The sequence below is a fragment of the Eurytemora carolleeae genome, unplaced genomic scaffold (assembly GCF_000591075.1).
Source record: "Eurytemora carolleeae unplaced genomic scaffold, Eaff_2.0 scaffold1664, whole genome shotgun sequence".
Lineage (NCBI taxonomy): Eukaryota > Metazoa > Arthropoda > Copepoda > Calanoida > Temoridae > Eurytemora > Eurytemora carolleeae.
Window position 1 is genome coordinate 1,970 of NW_019397551.1, and position 11,801 is coordinate 13,770.

Here is an 11,801-nt window from a genome sequence, read left to right on the forward strand (position 1 = left end):
GTTTTAAAAATGAATTAGCATTAGTTTTCCTGGTTTTATATTTTATTGTAGTTCACTGTTGACTGTTGAGTGTTGACAAGTATAAATCAACAAAATAATGTATTTTTCCACGTAATCAGATTCTGATTACAGTCAAGGAGGAAAAATGCAAAAAAAAATCTCTACAAATAAGAAATTGGCAGTGAAGAGTATTGTATAACAATATTTAGTAGAATGACATTTAAAACAACATTTAGCAAATTTAGTAAACATGCAATAATATTTAAACCATATCAATTCTTAATTTCGTGTTCAAACTAATTTTTTAAATCCTAGTAAAAATGAAGATTCAAAGCATAAAATGTCCTAGAACACATTTTCAATATTTCTTCCCATATATGTAAAACATAATAACAATTATTTAACGAATTGAAAATAAAAATTGTACTACAGAGGGGTGCGAAGCGTCGTCGATTTCACTACTACCCATTATATTTATTAACTTGGTTTACACATTATATATTTGCGTCCTTAATACCCATGTCCTGTTCCCCCTGTAGTCCTGTCTACTTTACCTTTATACGTTGAATTTATGCATCCTGTCTACTATACCTGCATGGTTTACACGTTGAATATATGCGTCCTGTAGATCTCCTGTCCTGTTCCCCCTGCAGTCCTGTCTACTATACCTGGTTTATACGTTGAATATATGCGTCCTGTAGATCTCCTGTCCTGTTCCCCCTGTAGTCCTGTCTACTATACCTGGTTTATACGTTGANATACTATTTAGAGAAGTACTGTGCTTCATATTTCAGATAAAGTGAAAATGAAATACTATTTAGAGAAGTACTGTGCTTCATATTTCAGATAAAGTGAAAATGAAATACTATTTATAGAAGTACTATGCTTCATATTTCAGATAAAGTAGAAACTAAAATACTATTTATAGAAGTACTATGCTCCATATTTCAGATAAAGTAGAAACTAAAATACTATTTAGAGAAATACTGTGCTTCATATTTCAGATAAAGTGAAGCTGAAATATTATTTAGAGAAGTACTGTGCTTCATATTTCAGATAAAGTGAAACTGAAATACTATTCATAAAAGTACTGTGCTTCATATTTCAGATAAAGTGAAAATGAAATACTATTTAGAAAAGTACTGTGAGTAAGACTGTCATAAATTCAAATTAAAGACACCTTATTATTCCAGCCAAGCACTACCTGTAGTATCTTCCACGTTCAATGCATGTTATGGATTCCGGAAGTAGTTTAGTTAGAACCGGAAGGAAGGAGAAAATGGCAGCTCTGGACATGAACTGTGTGATCTTGTCAATACACTCGTAAACAGTCTATACAACAATAATATTAATATTAATAACTAGACAAAAATTCAAGAAGGTTTTGTTTTTGTTTTATTGACACATTTTAGGACGGTTTAAGTACACTATCAGGGCCGTATACAGTAATTATCAATCATTTTTTACATTCCAGAGCCCGCGATCTATAGATAAGACTTAGGTTTTAATTCCTTAGACCCAGCTTCATCTTAGACCCCACTTATGAATCAGCAGAAGATATTTTGGTTAGTTACTGGAGTATTAGTCTCAATGTTTAGTCTTTTTCTAAACAAATCCTGATATCCACCAATTTTCAACATAAAAGTCCACCAAACACAATGTTAAACCGGTTTAATAAACCCAACTATGTTTAAAGTTAGTCGCAGTTCTTATCCCAAAGTCTCAATGACAGCTTAGCCTTATTTTCTTCCCCGCTTTTATAAATACCGGGCTCTGCAAATCTTAGCTTTCATTTTTCAGTGGTAAATTAAATCAAAATTAAGTACCTAATTGAAAAAAAATCAATTCGCGTTTATTCCTAATTGATGACTGCAATGGCAATTATCAGTTTAAATTATTATAGAGTCACAAAAAAGTGTATTTTTCTATAATTTACTCTCAATGATTATTGATTACAGATATAAGATGATATGAATAATTGCCTCGGTATTGGTGTTTGTTTCATTGATTGTACATTTTTTTATTTCGTGTGTAAACTCTCTATTTTGTAAACCTTTTATTCAGTTCATTATTAAATATTTAAATTATTTCTAGATTTAACCTGAAATTCTTGCTGTTGGGAGTGGAGCTTTCGGCCACATACCACATTCCACAATACATTCAGAATACTGATATTCGTCTAGAATATTATATATGTATACATACCGCATTCTACAATACATTCAGAATGCTGATATTCGTCTAGAATATTATATACGTATAAATACCACACTCCACAATACATTCAGAATACTGATATTCGTCTAGAATATTATATATGTATACATACCACATTCCACAATACATTAAGAATACTGATATTCGTCTAGAATATTAGATATGTATACATACCACACTCCACAATACATTCAGAATACTGATATTTGTCTAGAATATTATATATGTATACATACCACATTCCACAATACATTAAGAATACTGATATTCGTCAAGAATATTAGATATGTATACATACCACATTCCACAATACATTCAGAATACTTATATTCGTCTAGATACATATTAAAATATAAAATAACAATAATTATTTAAATATATATGCTAGTTTGGGAACCCAGCTCTGTCTAGAAACTACGTTTTCTTTATAAAATTCAACTATCTCAACTAAGAACTTTAAACCAAATTAAGAACCCTCCCGTGTTTCTACCGAGTTCCACAATCAAAATTTGATTCAAATCGGTCATGGGTTTCATGAATTATGATCGAAAACTTAGATTACTACTTTATATCATTTATATAACTAGCTTGCCAAGGATACTAAAGGCTACTCCCGCCGTTTACCCGCACTTGTACAATTTTATCTGGAAATCAAATTGTCGTAATTGAAGTCGATTCGCTCAATTTAGAATCTTGGAACCAAGATAAAAACATTCTCGTGGGCCTCCCGAGTTCCACAATCACGGTTGGAGGCAAATCGGTCAAGGGGTTCCTGAGTTATGATCGGACAAACAAACAGATAGACACCATGAAAAACCGAGATTACAACTTTATATATAAATAATAGATGAATACGCTCTCAACTAATTTGTTTTTTATTCTTCTTCCGTAAATCGGTGGATGTTCCACTATGGAGAATATAAACTACATTTTACTATAGTTTACTTAATAATGGTTTGTTGTACAATCATATATTTCTATATATAATATATTTAAAGTTCATATGCTGTATAATAACGTGTAAATTATATAGAATAAATAATAATATTTATTGGATAATAAATATACAGTTGTTAGTTTAGATCTGTATCTATTTTATTATATTTGAACCTAATTGTGTTTTTAGCTGAGGCCTAGGCTTTCAAGGATTTGATTAAAACAAAGCTGTAAGTTGTATCAAGGATAATAATATTCCTGGGTATGACAAGAGGACCAAGCCTGTTCAATCACTGTTCAAAAACTATTCTTAATTCTAGATAACTCTTCTTCTTGTTTATAGTCAATCAAAAAAAAACTTTACCCCCCCCCCCCTTAGTAATAATATGTTTTTCAAAAAATCTATTAATATATTAAGTTGTTAGTTAAAAAAATGTAAAAAAGAAATCTATTGTGTTACCTTGTAACTAACAGATACAGGTTCTCCTTCGTGTTTACTGAACTCACTTTTCAGATCTGTAGTTTCATCTAGGATAACTTCTTCAACAGCTTTATGTCCAGCTCCTAGATAATATATATAGTTTCAGATCCAGCTCCTAGATAATATATATAGTGTCAGATCAGTAGTTTCATCTAGGATAACTTCTTCAACAGCTTTATGTCCAGCTCCTAGATAATATATATAGTTTCAGATCCAGCTCCTAGATAATATATAATATATATAGTTTCAGATCTGTAGTTTCATCTAGGATAACTTCTTCAACAGCTTTATGTCCAGCTCCTAGATAATATAGTTTCAGATCTGTAGTTTCACCTAGAATAACCTCAACAGCTTTATGTCCAGCTCCTAGATAATATATATATATAGTTTCAGATCTGTAGTTTCATCTAGGATAACCTCTTCAACAGCTTTATGTCCAGCTCCTAGATAATATAGTTTCAGATCTTTAGTTTCATCTAGGATAACCTCAACAGCTTTATGTCCAGCTCCTAGATAATATATATATATAGTTTCAGATCTGTAGTTTCATCTAGGATAACTTCTTCAACAGCTTTATGTCCAGCTCCTAGATAATATATATAGTTTCAGATCTGTAGTTTCATCTAGGATAAATTCTTCAACAGCTTTATGTCCAGCTCCTAGATAATATATATATATAGTTTCAGATCTGTAGTTTCATCAAGGATAATATATATAGTTTCAGATATATAGTTTTATCAAGTAAAACATATATTTAGTTTCAGATCTGTAGTTTTATCAAGGATAATATATATAGTTTCAGATCTGTAGTTTCATCAAGGATAATATATATAGTTCCAGATCTGTAGTTTCAGGAAGATTAATATATATAGTTTTAGATCTATCTATCACATAGATAGATCATGAGAGGTTGCATCAATTTTTTAATAGCCCTTGACATGTACAATAATTTACATTTTAGAACTATAAACCATTTGTTTTTAGCTTTAGTTTTCAAGAAATGATTTGATAAATTTTCATAGATTTTTGCTGAAGACCTTGCAACTTTTGAATCAAGCTGTAAACGTTTATTTCACCTGTCAGGTTATTCAAATAATTCTCCAGGAAATCCCTCTGAATTTTCCAATGTTTTCCTTCTGTCGTAGATATCCCTGTTCTACCCTTCTGGAAGAATGTTCCAGAAAAATTTCCAGGTCTTCCAGAGAACTCATGCCGGTCAAACGCTTCCTTAATTATCAGAACCAATTTAGGCCAAGTTTGTAACTGGCTCATTTTAAACCAGACGCTTAGTTCATAAAATGCACACTGTAAACCATTTACTTGCTTTGCTCATTTTAAACCAAACGCTTAGTTCATAAAATGCACATTGTAAACCATTCACTTGCTTTGCACATTTTAAGCAGACATTTATTTTTTCATATCAGCTAAATTAAAATGTAAAAACTGTGAAATTTAAATTGTTTTTAATTAAATATTTAGTCAAATATATATCGATCTATCTATCTATCTAGCAAATGGTATACCAGACTCTAAGTTTGTAAACTTCACATTACATATATAGACCAGAAATAAGTTTTTCTTAGCTTTTTAATTTTTTATCATATATGGCTTAAAAATTGTCAGCAATAAGTTAAATAACAAATCTGGATTTGTGTCTAAATAACTTGAAATTCTCGTATAATTATCTATTTAATTATTTATTAGTTGGTTTGTTACAAACTTACGTCAAAATGACTGACCCAATAAAGCAAAAATGTTGTACGGACCTCACAAACCTGACAGACCTCACATAAACCTGACAAACCTGACAGACCTCACATAAACCTGACAAACCTGACAGACCTCACATAAACCTGACAAACCTGACAGACCTCACATAAAACTAGGAATGTTTTGCCCATGGCCTTAAAATTATCCAAACAAATATATTTAATGCAATTCTGAAAATACGAGAAAATCTTTTAGATCAATAATTGATAAACTCTTTAATGAAGTACAATCGGAAAAAATTAACACATGAAGGCTAAATTTGTGTTAGAAAGGGTGCGCATTCGCAAGGCACCCTGTTGTCCTTGAATAAATTTACCTCTGCTTACCTTAATAACCTGATAACTATTGAGAACAACTACTGGAGTACTCCCAACATATATAGAGAATATATCTCCGTACCTTTAAAGAGACTTTTATTAATTTACAATGTAGACAAGTCATAATCAAATTATGATACATTCGGTATCATTTTTTGATAATTGTAATGCTTCTTTAAGAGAATTGGAGAAATCTTGCCTTAAAGGGAATCGAGCCTTTGTCTTTTGCTTTGCCTTTACCTGATGGTCATAAGCTCTAATAGAACTCATAATTTGAGATATCTATAAAGGTCTATAAAAATTGGGTGGAAAGAAATGCGGATTAGAAAATGAGAGTTTGTGACACTGACAAAGACTCAATTTCTTTGCGATGCAAATGATAAAATGCAAAAAAAAAATCTTACTTTTTTTTAAGCGTGGAAAAAGATTTTGTGAGATTTCTAACATCAAGGATCATAGCTGAAATATTCAGAAAAATCGTTTTTTAATTAGCTTTATTTTTCACCAAATTCAAAAAGTTATCTTTCCGCCCCCTCTCATCTTCCCTAATTTTCATTAACTTTTCACCCCCCCCCCCCCCTCCTTTGGATTCACTTATACCTGGCAGGAATATGAGAAAAATGTTTGCGTAATATAATAAACAAATATTTTATTTTATTTAAAAAAACAGCTAAATCTTTTAGGTTTAATATGGAGGTTAAATTAATGTATTTTAATAAATAAATTATCATAAAATTCATTTTTGTAAATTTGTAAATTTGTTTTACCTGAACCCACAAAGGGAAGATTAATAGGCCCAGGGGGGAAATTGCTTGGCCTAAATTATTTTCCAATTATTAAATCAACAAGTTCTTTAAAAAGTACAAAAATAAAACCTTTTGTCAACAGATTTTTTATAAATTTTGGCAAGTTTGGAACCAGAACTAAAAAAACTTTGCATAATTTTATCTTTTGAGACAAAAAAATAATGGATTTGAAATATTTGGTAAAAAAAAAATTTTTTTGGTCAACAAGAATAAGTTTGTTTTACCTGACAGATGATTTTAGCCATGAAATGAAGACGACCACAAGCAAACCTATTAAAATAGTTTCCCACATTCTTCCTCTTAAATTGGTAAAAATATTCAATATTTTGCGTATTTTTCGAAACTATTATATCATGCATTCCTAGGATATAGAAATATTTTACAAATGCATAAAAGTTAACTGTGAACTTAAACCTTACTATTTGGAAATAAGATTTAAACTAAAACTAAGATCTATTTTGTCAAGAATAACTATCAAAGGACTGACATATCCTGATAAAGAATGTTGATAACAATACTGAAATTATTGTGTCTAAATAAAATTTCAAAAGGATGAAAAATCAAAAGGAACATTTTTTTGTAATAATTTAATTTTCTTTTGCAATTTTTAAAAAATTTTGTGAGGAATATTTTTCGAGTTCGTTGTTTATAAATATCCTTATCTTTCAATAAACAAGATGATGGGGGGGGGGGAGAGAAATGATAAGGATACAGCTGGAGCGTATGAGATCGTGATAAGCGATATGTTATTTGAAAAGGGTAAGAGCTCCCCTTTCACTATGGATTTACATTTTATTACAAAACTGAAATCATACACGCGAATCTTTTTACCAAATCTTGGAAGTTCTTTTATCCTAAAAAAATCTATAAAAACATGTTTTTTTACTTCGTGCAATAAAGTATTTTCGCTGATTTGAAATAAAAATAACGGAGAGACTTTTTTCCTTGAACCTTAAATCAGATTATTACTAAAATCATTGAAATCTGCAAAAAGGTTGCTAAGGAACATGTTGTTTACATTTAAATTCTATTCATTTTTATTATGACATCTCCTAAAGCTTTAAAAGATAGTACTTCAGAAAAAGAGAAATCAACCTTTTTGAAAAATAGAATTTTTATCTCAATGCAAGATGGATTCTCTATTCTACGCCAGGAATGTCTGAAAAGAACAACGCGCAAAGCGTATCTTTTAATTGTTTAAAATCTCCATCCATTTTAAAGATACCATTTGATCATTTATTCACTACCGGTAATCTAAGGCGATTTTCAAGTCTTCTCTTGATTCCCATGTTTATTGGGACACCCTGTATACCAAGGGAAACCCTTTGGCCCTTTAATTGTAAGGCACAAACTCAGAAGCACATAAAGATGGCTAGACTTAAAGGGACTGTAATTTCATGGGACCCCCCGGCCTCTATTCAAAAAAAACTTTCTTTTTCTTCTTTCTGAAAGTCAGTAATTTCCAGTTGGTAGTTTCCTGAAAAGAATGCAGATGCGGATATATGTCCAAAGAGGGTTTCTTCATTATTTCGGTATTAAATGATTTACACAAAAATTTCTTTCAAATTAACTTTTCGGAATGTACAGGGTTACCCACAAGGGATGAGACGAAGAGAAGATTGTACGAAATTTGTTTAGTCCGCTTTCTTTCCTTCAGAGTTCCTTAAATGCCAAGACTGGCTTATTTCCGGGCTTAATCATTTTGGAAACCAACAACAATCAATTGAATGCAGAAACCAAATATCAAACTTTAAATCGAAATATCTTTGGAGTTCAGTTCTCATTGTGTGGGTAACCCTGTACAACATATACGTGGACTAATATTTTTGTTCTATAAAAATTCAAATATTACACATAATCCTCAGTTTTGAGGGTCTCGCTGTATTTAATATGCTTATTGGACGAAAAGCTATTTTGACAAAAAAAAAGACGAATAGTCGTATCTTTTTACAACTTACTTAAAGAGACTGTAAAGGAAAAATGAAAGGGGATATAGGGTGAAACCTACGCATTTTAGGAGTTGAGCGAGACCCATGAGAGTTCTATCTGATTTTTCTGTCATGAGAAATTAATATAAAACTGTGTCAAATTCATACGAAAATCTATAGATATAAAATTTTGCATAAAAATAGTAGGCTTAAACGGATCATATTCAGCAAATAACAACCAATCTGAAAACAATTATATCCCACAACCAATCTGAAAACAACGATATCCCGGAGGAGCCTAAGAAACTTAGGTTTTCTCCACTTATTATTTGAATTTAATAATTTCTCATTTTTTAATATAATGAATACGTCCAAGTGACTGCACTCCCACCAATGGCAGTGCAGTATCATTATCACGTGACTCCGTATGTATCACGTAACCAGTATACCGCACTGCCATCAGTGAGAATTATGGTCACGTGATAGTATAAACATTATTTAAAAAAATATATAGCTGCAACAGTTTTATATCAATGTCTCGAGACAGGAACATCAGATAGAAATCTCATGGGACTCGCTCAACTCCTAAAATGCTTAGGTTTCAGCCTATACCCACTTTCATTTTTCCTTTAAAGTCTTTTCAACAGTACATACAGCTGATAAATCAACCCAATAAAAACTTGAAACTTTAATCAAAACTAAGCTTCACAATTTCAGGTACTCATTATAGTCGCATTCTTAAAACCTTTAAAAAATCAAGGTTTCTTCTTTCCAACAAACTAGCAAGTTTCGTCATAAATGTAATCTTAAAGCATGGATGAATTGAAAGTATAAAATTTATTTTTATCCTCAAAAATAAGATAATGAAATACACGAATTCTAATTAAGTTACAAGCGCTAAGTATTTGTATATATTGAGAGAAAAAAATGAATGCCCACATTATCCAGTCTTTACTTTTTTCAAATAGATTGTAGTACAATAGACGGCAACGTAGAATTTGTACCCTCTCAGTACAGTTGTATTCTGACGTCACAAGTGGCAATTCAGTTTTTGTGTCCGAGAAAATTATTAAAAATAATGATAATTTTAGAATATAAAGTGTTTATCTTACAGTTAAATAAGTGCAGTGTTCTTTATTTTCTGTCTTTACACTATTTTATTTAATATTGGAAGACATGTCAACTAAGGTGAGAAAATTTCGTTTTTCTTGTTTATATATTTGACAATTGTGATTTGTGACGTCGTGTTTACTTAGTCCATTTCTCTGTTGCCACCTATTGTACTTGATAATCTATTTGACTTTTTTTCAAATACATCCCTAATAAGCTCGTTAGAAAAGCTTAAGTGGGATCAAAAAAAATGTCGAATCAATCGAGTTAATATGAAAAACTCTTGTTCAGAGAAAACGTTTTTAATTTTCGTAACCATAAACCTTCAGAACACACCAACCGTTAGAAAAAAATACAAAGTATTATTTAAATGAAGTATAAATCCATATTCAAGCCAGGGTTAGCACTCATCCATGTGAAATGCACTTCCTAAAATAATAAAAACAAATAAATAAAGTAGCAAGTTAGTTCTTTTCATTGATTGTTTGTTTAAGGCGAAAATCCATGAGACCTTCCATTTAGAAAAAAATTACATTTGAATTTCAGCTTAAAAAACAAGGGAGTAATTGTAAAAATTAAAATACTTAATTAACTAGAAAAAATATCGTCTTTTCATTTTTGTTAATGTTAATCTTTTAAAGGCCAGTCCTTGTGAATCGGGTATTTCCCTAATTAATCAAATGAAAGGTCAGTTAAAGTTACATCAATGTACAGTCATAACCAGAAAGAATGAATTGACAAATAAAAAGACGTCTTTTCCATCGTCTTTGATCTTTGAAATAGCTTACGGCATTCATTTGTGTGCAATCTAATTTTACAAATATGCAAATGTGATTAATGAAACCATAATCACAAAATAGCCCTAGTCCTGGAATTTTCAAAAAGTGGTCTGCCTTTTTGTGCGTTCAAAAATACCCGAGATATAAAGAGTTAGTGCAAGATTTCATTTTAATTAAATAAAGCGCAAATTTTCTAATTCTGAATAAAATCATTCATATCATATCTCCTGTGATTTTGAACGCACAAAAAAGGCTGACCTCATTTTGGAAATGGCGGGACTGGGGCTACTTTGCGATTAACGTTTCATTAATCATATTTGTAAAACTAGATTGATAAATGAATGGCGTAAACTGTTTCAAAGAAAGACGATTGTTAAGTCGTCTGAATATTTGTTAATTAATTCCGAGTCTTTCTGGTTACGACTGTAAATAATAAGGAATCAGGAGACACATAACAATTTTTTAAAGTTTAATAAAAATAATAATACCTGGATAAACTAGTTTATCATGATCATCATCATCAACACTATGGTCATCATCGTCTTCATCCTCTTCATCTATTTATTTATAAAATACCATTAGTCTTCATGTCATGAAAACTAACAATATCAAGAAATGATTCTAGCGTTTCAAACCTTGGATACAAAAGAACTGATTACTCTCCTACGAGTCCTTATATCCTTGCAGCCTGATGTGAACCTTATATATTTCAAACTATGAATTTTACTGGATCAAAACAGTTTGAAGTATTAAAATTTTACACTATCAGGTTGATGATGAGATATGAATTGGAAAAATAATCATTTAATTCGAGTTTTCAGTTTTTTTACACATTTCAAATATTTTGTAAAATAGTAATGTTTATATTTAAAAATATAATTTCCGAACCTGAAGTTTAATATTATTCTGCAATAAATTTTACTACAGGAAAAATCAGAGTTTAATACGTACATATAGTATAATTCATCATCAAAAGGGAACAAACCAATTTATCGAGTACAGTAACATTTAAATAATAACAAAATATTTGCATATTGTATAATTTTTAACATGTACTTAATGTGCATTTGATGTTCAGTGCAGTACAGTACAGTACAGTACAGTACAGTACGGTACAGTACAGTACAGTACATCACAGTACAGTACAGTAGTGTACAGTAAGAAAATAAACCAATAATAAATAATTTACATAACTACATTTTTATGCATTTTACATTTTATAATTTTTATGGTTTTTTGTCAGCACAGCATATTATGAAATTCTTTTTCTTTTAATAATTATCATTTTATGAAAGACGGGAACAGCATGGAATAAATACTTTATATAATTTACAACGAAACGATTGCTTTTAGCATTATATTTTTTGATTATTAAAACTGGCTCCTATTGGTTGGATTAGGAAGTTGCTCGACCAATAAGAAACTTGAATTTCAGTTTGGTGATTTATTCGGTAGAC

The 11,801-nt window shown here is 30.4% G+C and overlaps 1 protein-coding gene across 1 annotated transcript; it reads right to left on the minus strand.

The window, feature by feature from the left end:
- Positions 1-644: 644 nt before the first annotated feature.
- On the minus strand, positions 645-6,971 carry LOC111714865 (cytochrome P450 2F2). The gene is made up of 9 exons (XM_023490075.1): positions 6,752-6,971; positions 6,489-6,538; positions 6,126-6,180; positions 5,731-5,803; positions 4,711-4,861; positions 3,614-3,717; positions 2,102-2,179; positions 1,205-1,332; positions 645-741 (listed from the first exon to the last, which is right to left on the minus strand). Exons 1-9 carry the CDS (start codon positions 6,817-6,819, stop codon positions 663-665), a joined length of 786 nt encoding a protein of 261 aa, XP_023345843.1. The 5' UTR covers positions 6,820-6,971; the 3' UTR covers positions 645-662.
- Between the last annotated feature and the right edge of the window lie 4,830 nt (positions 6,972-11,801).

What these genes read in the sequence shown, in the direction of transcription:
- LOC111714865 (XM_023490075.1), bottom strand. Translation starts at nt 6,819, where the DNA reads ATGTGGGAAACTATTTTAATAGGTTTGCTTGTGGTCGTCTTCATTTCA. An exon ending in TGGCTAAAATCATCTGTCAG is followed by an intron (nt 6,539 to 6,751) that starts GTAAAACAAACT and finishes AAAATAATTTAG; the next exon opens with GCCAAGCAATTTCCCCCCTG. An exon ending in TTTTCCACGCTTAAAAAAAA is followed by an intron (nt 5,804 to 6,125) that starts GTAAGATTTTTT and finishes GTCTCTTTAAAG; the next exon opens with GTACGGAGATATATTCTCTA.